The following is a 16,172-nucleotide window of genomic DNA, read 5'->3' as shown; positions in this document are numbered from 1 at the left end:
GGAAGGGCCAAGAGGGAAGAACTCCAAATCTGAGCATCTCTCCAGAGCAAAACCCTGTTAGAAACTCCTTCCCTCTGAAACTCTGAAACCTTCTCGCTTGGCAGAAGAGAGTAGAAGCACAGTGATTTGCTGAATGGAGAGGGAAAGACCAGCCATCAAGATAACTATAAGCTTGGTAGACTGGAATATTCAAACCAGATCACTTTCTGGGACAATGGAGGAATAAATAAACGGATACCTATTAAAAACAAAATAAAGAGTTAAAGAGCACAATTGAACCGGAAAACAGCATGTGGATAGTTAGACTCCAACTGATCACCTAAGCCTATTATCAGCATAAATTGAGATATATCCCTCACAGAGGAAAACTTCCTCAAGAATCCTTCAAAAAAAAAATAACAATACTTGTAGCATGAACCTTCCATAATGTATCATACTCCTACTAGTTAGTGGAGTTATCTTGTCAGCAGGTTCTTTTCTAGGACAGAATCTGCAATGTTCAATGGTCAAGATCGCACTTCTGTAGTTCCAGTCTAAAACAAAGGAGTATCAGCTTCAAGATAGACAAGAAACAGTTGCTATGAGACCATTATTAATATGAGAAGATGCACACCAAACACCTACAATGGTGAGAAATGGCATTTAGATAACAGTCCATCTCAATTTATTTATATTTTTGTGCTTGCAGCCATACCTCAAGGAAAGCTTTGTTAGCCCAAGCACTTGCAAAAACAAACAAAAGTGCCAATGAAAGAAGGGGCAAAAACATAGAGAAAATGAGTTTTCTTTCTGAATTTCAGCAACATTCAGTCCAATTCCTCCTCAATCCATTATACACCCATAGAGCAGGACCATTTGATTTTAGTTGCATCCAGAACCATTGCATGTTGAGGAAGGAAAAAAAAAAAGAAGAAAAGAAAAAAAATGTAAGAAATGATCAGGGTTCAAAGGCAGATCTTGGGAAATGACTAATTCACAGTGTTAGTGTATAATGTGCCCAGCTGAACTAAATTACACATTTTTTTAGTTGTATGTGTCACTCTCCAAAGAACAAAATGGGAAAATTCTTTTATTGTACTGCCTCCCAGCTATGGATTTGAAGCAAATCAGACCTCTTTGGATTAGCTTCAAGAGCTTCTGAAACACCAGCTACATGGTGATGTATTATCTGAGGTCACACACACTTTGCAGTCTCCCCAGACATCAAGCCCACGTACATACATTTCTCTATTCTGTGTAGGCATGTGGAGGGGGAACTGTAAGTTGCAGATGGCTGAATATAGTATTGCCAGGTCCGGGGCAGGACTATAATTAGTTTTCCAGAACCTTCATTCCAGTCCAAAGTATATCAGGAGAGGTTTAAAGCTTAGGATATAGTAAATTCCAGTGGTTCAAAATGACTTGAAGGTATGAACAAAGATTATAACCATTAACTTCTGTGGACCTTAGTTCAGGTAGTGAGGTGAACTCATACCTTCAAGCTTGCTTCTTCCCACTTCCTTCTCGCTCTCCTCTGCCTTTCCTCCTGCCCAGATTCAGTCTGTGAGGCTGAGCTTGAAGCTATCACATTTCTATTGAAACTTTGGATTTGTAAAAGCAAAAGCTAATTTTGGACACCACTAGCTTTTATGTGCCAAAAGGTGCCTGAAAGTAATTTCATTTAAAAAGAAGACCAAGCACACAACCCACTAGAGATCACACTGTTTAACTACCTCACTCAGAAGCACTGATAGGGTGGAAACATTTGCAGGAAGCAGAACCCCCAGACTAGCAGAGCACAGGTCAGCTCTGTGCAAGGCAAAGAAAGTATTTGCACGGTGATCACAGAAGCGACTGCAACACAGTGTAATGATTTCTGAGCTAGTTCAGGTGCCTGCAGCAATCTAAGCACTGGCAGAATGGAGCTTGGCATGGACTAATTGACTCTGTTTCTCAGAGAGACTGATGTCAGTACCCAAACTAAGTTGGGTATATCTACACGTATCTGTATGCTATGAATGTTATACCCCAAGTAGACAAGGGAGAAGGAACAGAATGATTTGGGCCATGAAGGTGAGAAGAAATATAATTCTTTCAAAAGTGCCAAGAGCTGCTTTAGTGTGGGGTGCCCAGGCTTCGGGGCATATCTATGCTGCACAATAGTGCTGTCATATCTAGAGGCTCAAGAGTCTCTGAGCCAGCGCCTCCTATCCAATGCAAAGGAGTGCTATGCAGAATCTGCTGAGTCCTCACAGAAGCATAGCTATATGGGTGTGATATTATGCACAGGCTAATTAGTAGAAGGTCTCTGCAGAACACAGCATCACACAGCAGGGGACAACATTATTTATTTTTTTTTCTAAAGAAATGCTGAAAAGTCACAACACAACTCCCCTCCAAAATCCCTATCCATTTGGAAAGGTAAAAAGCAGCCTGCCTTTATGCTACTTCTGACAACTTTGTATATATTAAATATATTTTCCCTGTTTAATCATTCCGGGGATGAACCAAAGGAGCAGCAGAAAACACCCCTTTCCACTAAGCCTAACTGCGAAGGAATCTGATAAAAGTATTGGGTACCTTTGGTGATTCCAAGGCTTGCAGACAACAAAAAGACAGTGTAGGAAAGAGGAAATCAAGGCAATGAGACCTGCTAATATGTCAATGGATCACAGAGACAAAGAACAAATAGCAGACACAGTCATGGGCAATCTAATGGGTCACAGAGGAGACTTCTTTCAATCCCCAACTTTCAGGCAAAGCAAAATCACGTTCTGCTTTTTTTGTCCATCAGTCCCTCTATTTGCCTAGTACAGTTTACAGTGAGAGGTCACAGCACAGAAACCAATCCATCACATTTACACTATTCCATGATTCATGGAACAAATGAATAAAGACGCTGCACTCTCTGTGGCCACCACTCTCAACAGCTACTATGTGGATTCCCCGTATCCTACTGCAAAGGAACCGATGTGCCCAAAGATTTTATATGTAAAACATTGGAGAATGACAGCTGAACAGGTCAGGGGGCATCTGGCTAATTGCAGATATCACCTCCCCCAATTCTTCCCATGTCTAATTATCTGGGTTGCTTAGCTACACACTAAAATTCTACCTGGGACAAAAAAGGAAGATCTAGCAATCAGAGGTTGTTCCACCACATGCTTCCTCTGTGGCCTCAAGTAGACATCTTAGCACTGTTTCTTCAGAAAATTTGAATCTGAATTAGACAAAGATGATTAATTCAAATAGGTTTTAATAGGTTTTCCTTTTCTTCTTCTTTTTTAATGTCCTTTGCCATCTAGAAAAACTCCCAGTCCTAATGGAGGTGCTTAGGCTCTCTGTGTAATGTGCATAGAGAATGGGACACAAAACAGCAAGCAGACACCAGCCAGCGAGAAGCCAATGAGCAGGATGCACAAGTCCATCCTCTGAGTAAACTGGATGCTTAAGGCACCTGAGGGCTTTAAAAGCTTCAAGGATAAAGCAGGCGCTCACCAGAGTTGTTGACCCTAGCTCTTTTTACAGCTCTAGTTCTCCAGACCACTCTGCACTTCCTTCTCTCCTGCAATTGAGGGGTAATAGGCAGCAAGACACTCAGTACGCAGACAACAGGTGCCATGAAAATATCCCAGGTGGGTCACACAACCATCACCTCTAAAGGACACCCATTCATGTATCACTGGTGCCTGGAACAGTACCTGGGGCCATCTAGATATAAATACAAAAATCCCCACTGCCTGCAGCAAGAACCCACCTGACACCTACAGACCCATTTGTGCAAAGACTCTCCAAGAAGTTCAGCACTGTTATGGAAACAAACCTGTTATACATCAAGGGGCACACCCAAATATTTGCATCATGCCTTCATTGTGCCTTTGCCATGTGTTGGCTTCCTCCTCGTGTGGTCTGGCTGCTTTCAAACAGGATAATAGTACTGGCATTCAGGACTTACAGCAAAGCAAGCCCCACCATTAGCACAGCTCCCCTTGTCCAGGTTCTAGCCAACACAACGCACTGCCCCAGCACACCACATGTCCTAGCAAAGTTATTCTAGTGGTCAGAGGTCCTTTGTGACCCCTCTTTTGTAAGGGTAGCCCAGCCCTCTCCCTTACCTGTTGAGCATGTTTGACTGGTAAATCCTTTTCTCCTGGGTGTTGTAACAGCTGCTCTTGGGCTCAGGGATGAAGCTGTGTTCAGACAGCATATCAGAAGCAGCCGTGGTGATTATGGCTATTCCATCCCTCACTCTGGCAGGAAGACCGTAGTCCCATTCATCATATGAGACAGAGATGAGCCCAGTGGGGAACTCGGATGGCACTGTGTCTGTATCCCCTGCCACCAGGCTGGGCACGATCCACGTGTAACCATAGCCTGTCAGACCTACAGAGTTGGCCACCTCAAAAATGTAGGTGGCCTCTTCCTTGGTACAGTAGAGGAGGATAACAGGGCTTTGGAGCTTCTTGAGCTGGTTCTGGATCTTTGAGTCCCCATCGTCCAGGGACATGTCCAAGAGGAGGACCTCCTCCAGCTCCCAACCCACAAAGCTGTGTTCAATGGTACTGCGGATCTTGTTCACAAAGTCCTGGTAACCAGGGAAGTAAGTAGTGACAATGGAGAAGATGTACCAGTCATATTCTTCCATGATGTTGAGCATGACAGAGGCTTGCTGTTCTATTGATGGGCCAAACTGGAAGAACATGGATGACTCATCCTAGAATAGAAAGCCAAAGAGAAAAAGAGAAAGAGAAAACAAGAACAGGTCAAAGGAAATATACAACATTGCTAGTCAACCCAATGAGCATGTAGAGGGAGGCATGCAGTCAGAATCTTGCACTTCATGTCTTGGCCTGAGTTTAAGGATTTTTAACAAAGTGAAGCAAGTGGAAAGGAAGTAAAAGCCTTTTTATGACCAGCTGTCCTTAATTTATTTTTAAAGGCAGGTTGCTGAAATTACTTAAAGGTTTCAAATGTTATGCATGATTCTAACAGACAGGGAACAAGTGGTGCACAAGTGAGGCCAGAAAGAGAATATATGCAAAGTATTCCATGTTTGCAGAAATTAACAGCTTTAATCCCAGGATTATCACAACCACATACATACGATAAACAGGGTACATATTAATTACAAATGCATAACCACATATATGGGATAAACAGCTCTGATTTTGATTGTTTCAGACAGTCACTCTAGTCTGAATATCCAGACTGAAATATACCTAGAGTAGGCAGAACCATTGGACAGAAATAGATCTGAGAACCTCTATTGCAAGTTCCTCTCAGAGCAAGCAGTAACACAAGGTACTATGACTGTGAAGACTCAGTCTTAGAACAATATAAAACCTACTAAAATTGAAATAGAATTCTAAACCATCAAGGGTTTTGTTTATACCATGTTTTAGAGAAATGTTAGCTTAATATTTCTCTTGCTATTGCCTTCATATCCTTCCACCATGCCATGTTCATCTTTGCAAGAATCAGAACATGCACTTTTTTATAACTCCCAAGACTACAAAAGGGTTATATACAGATCTCATCTCTTCAATGGCATAATGCAAGCTTTCTTTGTCCTGAGATTTCACAAGATACCAGGCTTTCAATTTTTAACAGATTTGGTAAAATCCAAATCCCACTTTTGCACGGTTCCTGGTGGAAAGGATTGGAAAAGGCACTTTCCAATATGTTATCCTATAAAGTGATCTCCGCCTTTTAAAGTCAACTGCAAATTCCCACTGACTTCTGTAGAATAGGATTTGATCACAAAGAAGAAAAAAAACAAGCAAACAAACAAAAAAATGTCAGAATTAATGTTATCTTTCCACAGAGATTCACATTAAGATAACAAAATCCAATCACTACTTTTAGGAATAAGATAGCAGCTCTGCCTTCTCTCAGTCAGCCAGAAGAGTTGAACCAGAGATCCAGAACAAGGTAGTCCAGAGTTTTAGATCTGGGGGAACTCATTGTGAAAATGCCCCAAAGCATTACCTCAGGACATTCACATTTAGAACAGCTCTCTACCAAATTCACTCTCCGACAATTTAGCAGGTAGAGATGTTTTTCAGCAAGGGTGACAGTTAATCAGACATCCATCCATCCCTTCTTTAGTCATGTTTTTTATTACCTATTGTCATTTTCTCTATTGGCAAAACATGCCATTGCTCAGCAACTCCAGGAAAAAAATCTCTGATCTTGTAACCAGCCTTCAGCTGTTTCTCTTTCCTGAACTCCCTGTGGGTCACAACCTATACCAAAGAGTCCTTGCTCCCAGATCCCAGTGCCTTTCCTATGAGGTTTGGTGATGAAACTCTATTCACTTCCTCCACACAGCTCACCACCCACTTGTGAAAGTACTCTTGGGCTGCTCTTTGCTCACTGGAAAAATAAATGTACACAAAAAGAAAAAAAAAAAAAAGCAAATTGGAGATGAGACAAGATGACAAAAAAAAAAAAAAAAACAGGAACAGCAACTGAGCCTCACAATCTGTGGAAAAGAGCTCATATTTTCTAATCATTGGAATTCACCCCTTCTCCTACAATTGCGCTCAGGAAAAAAAAATACTTTTTCAATAAAGAGATATGCTTTATCTTTGAAGCTCGTGGAGAAAATCAGGAAAGCCAGATGAAAGATTAAACAGCTGTCACAGCACCTGCCTGATATTGAAAACAGCCTGAACAAGCATCTCCAATGCCCTTCATTGCACTGCGCCTTTGAAAGCCACCTGTAGCAAACTGAATGCTACAGTGTGAAGACTCAGCTTTACCATAACATTAGAATGCAAGACACCCACTGTGGTAACTAGCATTTATTTATATATTAAATTCAACAAAAAAACTTTTCTATTCTTATGCATAAGAATCTCTGCACTGAATGCAAGTTTCCAGTTTCTAGCAGAGAGTCTAAGAGTTGAAGGACCCGGCTACTGAATTATGGGAAGATTGGACACACAGGATCTTGAAGTCTTGTCTGAAGAAAATATTGGGTGCTTTCTTCAGTGACAAAGAGGGGACATGAGGTGGTAGATCCACTAGCATGTCAAGGTTGTGGAGACACATGCGCATACAGTAGTTACTAGACGTGGTAGGGAAGTGCAGGAGGTTCTGCCCTCACTGTGATTCAAAACGCAGTCAGATGCTCCAGCTAAAGCACGTGCTGGCAGTTCATTCCACATAAGTGCACAGCACAGTTGAAAGAAATTCGGTCCCAAAGGCTCAGGCAGAAAATTGAGCACTCCTTACTAACCAGAGCATATCAGAACATCAAAAATCAGTACACCAAACAGATAGATAGCTTTATGACAATCCAGCTAAACAATTCCTCCCCATCAAGAAACATATGCATCCGTCCTTAAATCAAAGAGCACAGACCACTTGGCTGTGCATGTAATAATTGCTCTTGAGCAACTGCTTGCATTTTTATTACAGAAGCAGCAAGAAGAGGCAACTTCTATTCAAAATTCGAGCATTAAGAAGGTGCAAGCCAGTCCAGCTTTTGGCTTGGCAAGATGTTTCTTGGCACTTAATCACCACAATAGTTGGGTAGCCAAATGTTCTTCATTCTCTAACCAACTCAGCACTCAGAAAAAAAGAGGGGTAAGGGAAGGAGGACAGACAACAGCATGGAAGAAAGTGTCCCTCTCATAATAAATCAGGAGAATTGCTGATGGAGCTGGATGAGAATCTCAGTGAGTGTATTTTGGGGTACAGAAAGCTAAGAAAGAAATATTCCTGAGAGCCACAGTTTCCTGATTTTTGACCACACCTGATGGAAATCCAAGGAAAAAGAGAAGAAGCTGAACTGACAGAGTACCACAGGGTTATCAGAGGTGGAATTTGACCTCACTGTGGTGTTACGACGAGAGACTTTAGATTAGGAGGCAGATCCAAGTTTTTTTACCTATAGTTCATTAATGCTTTATTAGTCTAAAACCAGAAAGGAGTATCTTACCCCTCCAGATATTAAAGACTTTTATAAACATTGCAAGCCCCTATTTTTCTCCCGCAGAAATTTCATATTCCACCCTCCCCTTTTTCACCCTGGAACAGCCAAAATATGGTTCAACATCGCCACTGGAGACAGATTTAAGTTCGGATTGGGATAGGTTGAGTTAAAAGGAGGTGTCCCTCACACTGCACATACCTAGGTTAAAAACAATCCCCTGGCTACAGAAAAGAAAAGCTTGTCTTTCTCCTACAGCCCTCCACCTGCAAGCCTGGGCTCCCCCATAGCTAACTGCTGCAAGATGCTGTAAGATGCAGCGGAGGTGTCCCTCACCCAGTCTGGAGGAAGAGAGGCTCCATTACAGGATCTCAATCCTCCAGAGATCCTACTACTCCCCCACCGTAACCCTGCAAGGTCAGGGATCTGTGGTTTGCAGAGCTGAGCTGGAGGTGGAGCCGATCGACTGACACAGCACCACTCCCCAGCTGACAGATGGCTTCCCACAGAAAATCTGCTCGGAGTTTACCAATGCTGGGACAAGTATTGCCTCCCCCTCCAGCGTGTTTAACCCCTCAGGGAAGGAGGCTGGATTGCACGTGGTGAGGGAGCAAAGGCACGCACACTGAGGACTCCTCTTTGAGAAAGGTGCCTAGCTGGATGGAGATGGGTGTGGTGCAAGATTCAGGAAATGACCGAGTATTATCATCAGCACTTCTAAGTTGTCAAATGCCTTCTGTCGCTGAAGGGCAGACCCATGTAGATGCTGCACTGGGGGCCAGATGTGACCCCCACCCCAGACCTGGGGTGACAGCCCCTGACAAGGCTCTTGCAGGAGCCCTCCTGCAGCTGCACCAGTTGAAACCAATCTCTGCTGTTTAGAAAACCATTTACCTCTGCCGTGGCAGGAGAGGTCCCCAGGGTGTTTTTCTCACACGTTCCTTCCTAACAGCCTCTCTGGATTCCCCAGACAAGCAAAAGCAATTACTGCCTTGCAAACATCTTACTATTGAGAGCAAAACTGCTGCTCGGCATGGGGCAATCTCAAGAATACCCCTAAAGCAGAAGAATGCCGGATCCCCAAAAACAGTTGCAGTGAGCCAGTCATCCTGAGGAACTAGAGAGCCTTCCACTAAGCCACAGCTGCTGACTTAGGAAGTAAGGAGACTGGCATTTTATGTTTCCTTCTAAGGTTCCTCTGTGTAGATTATTCAAATATAATCTGGCGGTGTGTGTCATGCTGAGCTGACATGATGGCTGAGCCTCAAACAGATCTTCGGTACTGGTAGCAAGTTGCTTAGCATCAGTGCAAGTGCCAGAGCCCATAAGGGCCAGGTGTGTCAAGTTATACACAAGGATTAAGTGTGTGAGAAGCGAGTCAAGAGCATATCTTTGCAAAATGCCCTCGGCTGCTATCTTTGCACAGGTGCAAGAGAAATACAGTTTGTTCTGCTCTGGGAGTGGTCCCTTTTCATTAGGCTTTTGAAAGCATCGGTATACCTGATACCCATTTACCACTGTATTAAAGGACCTGTGCTGCCATAATTTAATGACTGGGATGTGCCCTTCACCTTCTTTACAGTACTCTGGTTTGCAAATGGGATTCTGTAAGATCCTCATGATCTCAGGCCACTATCCCTTTTCAAAGCCTTGTTGTCGTTTTCCTGATTTAGAAGAAAAGCTGTGTGTGTTTAGTACTGTCTTGATTTGCAAAATTCCTCTACGACCTACAGACAAATCATATAGGGCTGTCTCTTGTACAGACTTCAGCCCTACCTACCACAGATTTTGTGGGGGCAAAAAGGAGTGAGCAAGCACCAAATAACTTCTGGGAAAACACAGACCTTAATTTCCCTACCTATGTATATCTTTTCTTCAAAACTGAGACACCACTGTGTACCTATTTGTCACAGTCCTGGTGGGATACCTGATTCAGAAGGAGTTTTATTGTTCGTGATGGAAAATGCCACAACAGTTCAAGGTCTTATAATTAAATTTTCTATATTTCTGAGTCCATTTATTATAACAAATCTGACAGGAAATCAGGATCTTTGTTGCTTAAGTGTTCATTTACTTCTGTTTATTCTTACCACAAATGCATCACTGCTTCAGGCTAGCCTGGAGTCAGAATCTTCTGCCTGTTTGTTTTTCCTCTCCATGTTTAATTTTTTTATTTAGTTTTCAACAACTCAATACAATAAAACTCTGTTTTTAATATTACCGTACTGCCTCATTCTGTTTGAGTCCTCTTCTTGAATGCTTGCACTAGGGAGCATGAGAATATAGTGGCACTACAGCCCTAGCACAATGTCCCCATGGTGGGACTGGGGACTAGAACAGCATCTCTGCATCCATCACAAACATACACACTCACTTTTCCACAAAAACACACATTCACATCAAAGCCTACGCAAAGTAAGGCTGGACTGTGTCATTTGTTAATGACACTCTTCCTAGCTGATACTATTCAGCAGGATTTCAAAACTCTCCTATCTTGCTACAGTAGGTTCCCTGGGTTATTACTGATTTTTGCGTGCACAGCAGATGGAGCAGATGACCTCTTGCAGTCCCCTCCCAGTGCTCTGATTCTCTGATGAGCAAATCGTTCTTGGTGTAAATCTTCAGAGCTGCCCTGGGAATGTGCTGTCATTGGGAAGTTCAAGTTTGTTAGATGCAGAAATGTGGTTGACATAACCATATTTATCAGTTCCCTCACTAGTTCTAGTAATAACTATCGAATGCACGGGCCTTATTTGACAGAAAGACACATCTCAGAGATGATGGTCACAGAGAAATTATTACAAATGTTGGTATATGACTGAAAGGGAGAGACATGTTCCAATGTCCCCGCTGAGCGAAAGGCAAGCAGAACTCAAGACACCATCAGCATGGCCATTGGGCACACATGGCACAAGACAAGCCAACATACCAAGGGACATCATAAGAGACAGGAAGGAAAATGGAGGTTGTCACAGCTGGAGAAGGAGTGTTTCAGGCACATACAACACAAAAGCAGAGGAAACCAGGCCTCATTCTTTCCACTGTTCACACAATTTGAAACTTGTCATAGCAGAAACAAAGCCCAGACTGACAAGGTACCAGGAGGCTTTGACAGAATAAATACTGTACAGAACCATTAACCCTGTGAGAAATTAGTAGAGGGCAGTAAGACCCCTCTTTTACAGGCCAGCATTTTGCTATCCTTCTGGTCCCTGCTGGAGCGCACCCAAGTGGCCAAGAAATGTCTGCAGCAGTCAGAATGGTTGTTGACTCTCTAGGTCTTCTCTAGAAGTAACCATCACTGGTGGCTGCTGCGAGTAATTGTGATACGGAATCTAGAGTTGCCAGTCTAGCTCAGTTTTGTTACACTGGTAAAGAGTAACAAAGGTACCAAGATTCACATGTATGGTGATATTAACTATACTCTTAAGTATCATCATATACACAGCCTCCAGTTGTGGTTTGGGCATTAATCTCTCTGTAGCAGTGAAACTGATTTGTTGCAGAGCTTTAGCCCAGGGGCAACTGTGTAAGTGCTCTAGCACCAAGGAGCTCCTGAGAGCCATAATGAAAAGGTCTTTGATTAAAGATGACTCAAGGGCTGAAAACAGCTAAGTGATTTCCAGTTTCCACTTAAGAGTCTGCAGAAATCATTCGTCCGAAACATTTTGCAACAGAGGAAACGAGATACACTAGATTTTGTTATCTGGATCTTCGGAATGTTTCACTACCACATGCATTTAATGAACAAAATGAAAGAGTCAAACACATCAGGACCATTGTCCAGTGGAACCCTGAGGAAACACCAAAGGTTGTTTGCCAACAGTGAGGGGTCCACCACTTGTGAATTTTATACACAGCCACTGGTCAAAGCAAACTAGTATATGATGGTATGACATACCAGCTTCTCAGAGCATCACATACGGATGCCAGCACTTTTCCACAGAGGGGAAATGTCAGTTAGCAAGCTGCCAGGATAAATAATTTTCACATCAGGCATGTTGCATTTCCATTTTCACCTCTGTATGTGTGTGCTTCCTTGTTTGATGAGCTTACATAAAATGGCTTAAGCCACTGGTCACTCTGGGTAGATTCCCCCTGTCAGGTGCCATGTTATACCACACTGGCAATCTAGACAGTCCCAGCTCAGACAAACCCACTGACTGGCTTAATATCCTGACATGGCGAGCCCAAAACAGCTAGAGGAAATCCAGACTGCCCCATTACTCATCCACCCAATTACATCATGGTGTTTGCCCAGGGATTCTTTTCTGGCTGTCTTATCCTCCAGACTAAGGACTGAATTTTGACTGTAAGCTGAATGGTATGTCGTTGGTATAGCCATATCAATCAACAGCAGCCATAAAACTCTCCAGCTCTCTTTAAAAAAGTCCAGTCACAGTCTTTGGCAAGATGTCATTGAATAAATTTTGCAAATCAACTATCCAGGATGAAATACTATTTCTTTTTGTCATTTCTAAATTAACTGCTCTTCCATTTCATCAAATATTCCTTTGGTCTCTTATTATAAGCAAACCTGATTATGAGCTGAACGTGCAAAGGTTCACAGAGTCTATTTAGATAAGCCCTGGAAGTTCAGCATTGTGTCCGATGCCTTCTGAGCCTCTCAGGAACTGAAGATCTCCCACCGTAGCCCAGCTGTGTACTTTATCCAGGGAGTGTCTGCGAGGACCCTCATTCCCCTTCTCAGCTACGAAGTAGTGATACCTTCCTTCCTCTCAAATTCTGCATTGTTTATTAAAGCAGTAACCTTTTGTGGGAAAAGCTGTTGGTTCCTCTGTGTCCTACCACATGGCACCTGCAGTCCTGATGATGCCAAGGTCTACTCAGCCTTTATGGACAGTGAAGTTGGCTGTGCCCATGCTCCGAGCTGGCCAGACCACAGCCGAAGTAAAGTTGTCAATTTAAAGTAATGCTGTACCAGGACTGAATCTTTTCTCAGAAACTGTCCTTTTTAACCAGTTTAGACTACTTCTAATGTTCTAATATAGCTACATACCCTTTGGATCAGAGCTAGCTTGCCTCAGTTAGATCAGTGTACAGCATGTGCAAGCAGCTGAAGGCAAAACCTGTGTACGTGTGCCCTCCACTTTCTTAAGCTAAGGAGCAATAAAAGGCTTCAGCCTTTAAAAAATAAGAAAATAAAACTTAAAATGGAAATGCTCTCTATCAAGGGGACAAAACCAAGAGCTGAGATCTGACTAGATTACAGACGCTCTAGATTTCCCACTGCCCCACACACCTAGCTGCCTCTTCTGAGGGTCATAATCAAGGCTCTAAATGCGAAAAGAAAAAAATAGAAAGAAAGAAAAAAAAAAAAAAAAAAGGAAAGAAGAAGTTCCAGCCCCCACCACCTTGGTTCCAGTTCAGAACTAGTGTTTCCCTGGCAACCACGCACACGTAATACAGCCGTGGCCATAAGCTCCTTAGAGCCGGTTCTGGCAGCCAGAGAGGACGGCACCGCATTGCTCCCTGCAGTACCGCACGGGGTATGGCACGGCCCGCTGGTGTCGTGGCTGTCACGGCTGGGGTCGGGCGTTGTTACCCACATCCACACACCCACCCTGGCTCTTCTGTCAGCCTGCTGGGATTGCAGAGAGGAGGAGGGGACTGACAAGCTACCCGTCTGGACCTCTTGTGCAGGGTGACTGAGGGGAGGTAGCACCTGCAAGGACTGCCTTGGGGATGGTCACCTAGGTGGTTGGTCTTTCACAGTCTTTGAGGTAGGGAAATGGGTCGTTTCTGAGGCTCCTTGGAGACAAGGTCTTGGGTGAGATAGTATCCCTTCTCTTTTCCTCTTGTCCCACTCTAACCTGGATGAGCGGGAAGAGCTGTTGATCCCTCTCAAAAGGGACAAAGCCCACCCAACACCTTCACTTCCCCCCACCAGACAAAGGGTGAAGGATGTGATCCAAGGCTTCTGAAGTAGAAGGAGACTGCAGGATTCTGTATTCAAACCCAAATCTACAGACAAGAAAAGGCATCGCCTCTTTCTTGCAGAAACCAAGACTTCCCTTCATCCTTCTGCCCACCCAGGCTTCCTTCTCCACAGTAGCTCCTATCTCCCTCTATGCTCCTTGGCACTGTTTTCCTGCGTGGTGGGAGAGGAACATATGGAGCATATGCACTGCTGCCATTGCTTCACTTTATTCATACACCATTTATATCCAGGAATTCAGTCGCACAAATACAGCAAGGTTTATTCGGTTAGCCCAGGTCATTGGCTTCCTGCCTTGAGGTTGCCTCATGATTCAGAAAGATGTGAGGCTGGAGATCCAGTCTGTCTTTTCTCCTCTTGAGCCTGAGAGTAAGCATTCAGCCATTTCATATAGCGTTCTGAGACTGTGAGGATCTACCCGATCTTCACTGCATGCTCCAGATTAGATCCTATCACTTTGGTAAGGAGGTGCTGCTTGCTCAGAGTACACCTCCTCCCTGCTCTGAACTCTCCCAAACATGACTCACCCCGGCTCACTCCAACCTGTGTGTTACAGCAGAGGCTGGGACAGGAGCAGTGTCAAAGCCTAGCTGTGCACAGCAAAAAGGCCAGCTCCCTGTGGCATGCTTTAAGAGGGCTTCTACCACCTTCCTCATGCTGCCTGGGCATAAAATGAAGAAACAGCACCCCGGTCTGTTTTTGTTCAGACACGCTTCTGGCAAGCAGCTGCCTCATTAACGCATAATGTGCATGTCTGCACCAGGCAACAGGAGGCACGGAAACCCTGAGCTGGCCTTAAGGTATCCATGCATTAGCATTGCATGGACACTCCAGCACAGGCCCAGTATAGCTGCCATTTCAGGAGAGCTAACTAGTTCAAATCCCGGCCTGCACTGCCCCTGTGACACTCCTCCTGGCTTCAGATCTGGCTGGTGACTCTCAGAGCCTTAGGAGAAGAACCAGAGGTGGATACCTGAACTATAGGGTCTGGACTCTGGATACAACCCCTGCTTTGGAAAGCGACCGTATCACTGAAGTGTGTTACAAGAGTCCTTGGCTGAACAAGCAATAAGCAGTTCAATATGCAGCCTCATTTGTCATGCCTGAAGGCCTGATCCCCATCAGAACAGGCTGTGGCCAGAGCTAGTTACCTCTCACGCTCCAGGATGGATGAAAGCATGGCAATACCTGCCTTCTCCCTGTCCAGATCTCCTTCCTAGTCAACCAATGAGCAGCACCCCTGTCAGAAAGCTGCTGTCATTCCTGTCTTGCTCATCTAATTGATTCACAAAGTTTTAAACGATTATTGATTCTCCTCCTACCCACTGTGGAGACTTTGAGACCAATAAAGCACATGGAGTTATTTACACGGATATTAGAAAGGAAAGAAGCTCCCTCTTCAAATGTTCTTCTTGAGCTCCCATCTATTAAGTCTCAGAAACTCAATAGGAGGTTTCCTACAGCTTTACAGACAAAAACACTCGCAAATATCTGAAGTCCCCTGCATGCACACATGCCCATCCAAACATTTGCAGGATGTTCTGCCAAATTCACACCTGCTGAATTATTGCTTCCTATTATTTTGTTTTGGGATCATAGCTCTTTAGTTCCTTTTCTTTGCACTGATGATTAACAGCCATTTGCTATACCCCTTGCTGCTATGAGAGTGAGACAGAAATTATGGCAAACCTGCTATTCTAGGAAAAGCCATTTCTGAACTCCAATGAATTGGAATTTGTTGTCGGTAAAAGAGTGGATCACAGGAGAGGTAAAGCTTGCCATCTCCCCACAGTTCCAGAAACATTTCATATTCATAGTTGCTACAGTGACTGGTGCTGGAAGGACTATTATACTCATCTCCATGATCTAAGCAGATGAACATTTACACTCCTCATAGCCTGATGAAGAGGATTTAGGGGAGCGAATCAGTCAGCCTGACTTTGCAATAAGGATGCAGTAAGTTTCAATTCTGCATTTCTCTTCAACTGAGCAACAAAAGTCAGCGAGCTCGTTTTCAATCAGCTTAGCTCTGTGCCAGAGTACATGTAATTGAATACACTGTTTTTTTCTATACTTACCTGCATATTAATAGAAGGTGCCATCTATATAATCATTGTGCCTTTGACATAACTTAAAAGCAGCAGCATAATAAATAAGATGTTCTTTTTGTACTTGAATTCAAGTTTTTCTATCTATATTAGGTTTTCTGCTTTTTTAAACAAAACCTGAGGCTGAGCTTGAACTGCCAAATCTTTTTCAAGATCACAAATGCACATGAAGCACTGAGATTTCTGT

The 16,172-nt window shown here is 43.6% G+C and overlaps 1 protein-coding gene across 5 annotated transcripts in view; it reads right to left on the bottom strand.

Annotated features, from left to right (window-relative positions):
* Positions 1 to 16,172, bottom strand: part of GRIN2B (glutamate ionotropic receptor NMDA type subunit 2B) — a 227,733-nt gene that overhangs the window by 121,325 nt on the left and 90,236 nt on the right. For all 5 annotated transcript variants that reach the window (XM_066993879.1, XM_048053870.2, XM_066993897.1 and 2 more), the window contains one exon: positions 4,095 to 4,693. In XM_066993879.1, the coding sequence (XP_066849980.1) occupies positions 4,095 to 4,693 (599 nt within the window). The remainder of the gene's footprint in view (positions 1 to 4,094; positions 4,694 to 16,172) is intronic.

Source organism: Anser cygnoides, chromosome 1 (genome assembly GCF_040182565.1).
Source record: "Anser cygnoides isolate HZ-2024a breed goose chromosome 1, Taihu_goose_T2T_genome, whole genome shotgun sequence".
Classification (NCBI taxonomy): Eukaryota; Metazoa; Chordata; class Aves; order Anseriformes; family Anatidae; genus Anser; species Anser cygnoides.
Note: the sequence above shows the minus strand (reverse complement) of the source record. Positions and strands in the feature narration are given on the sequence as shown.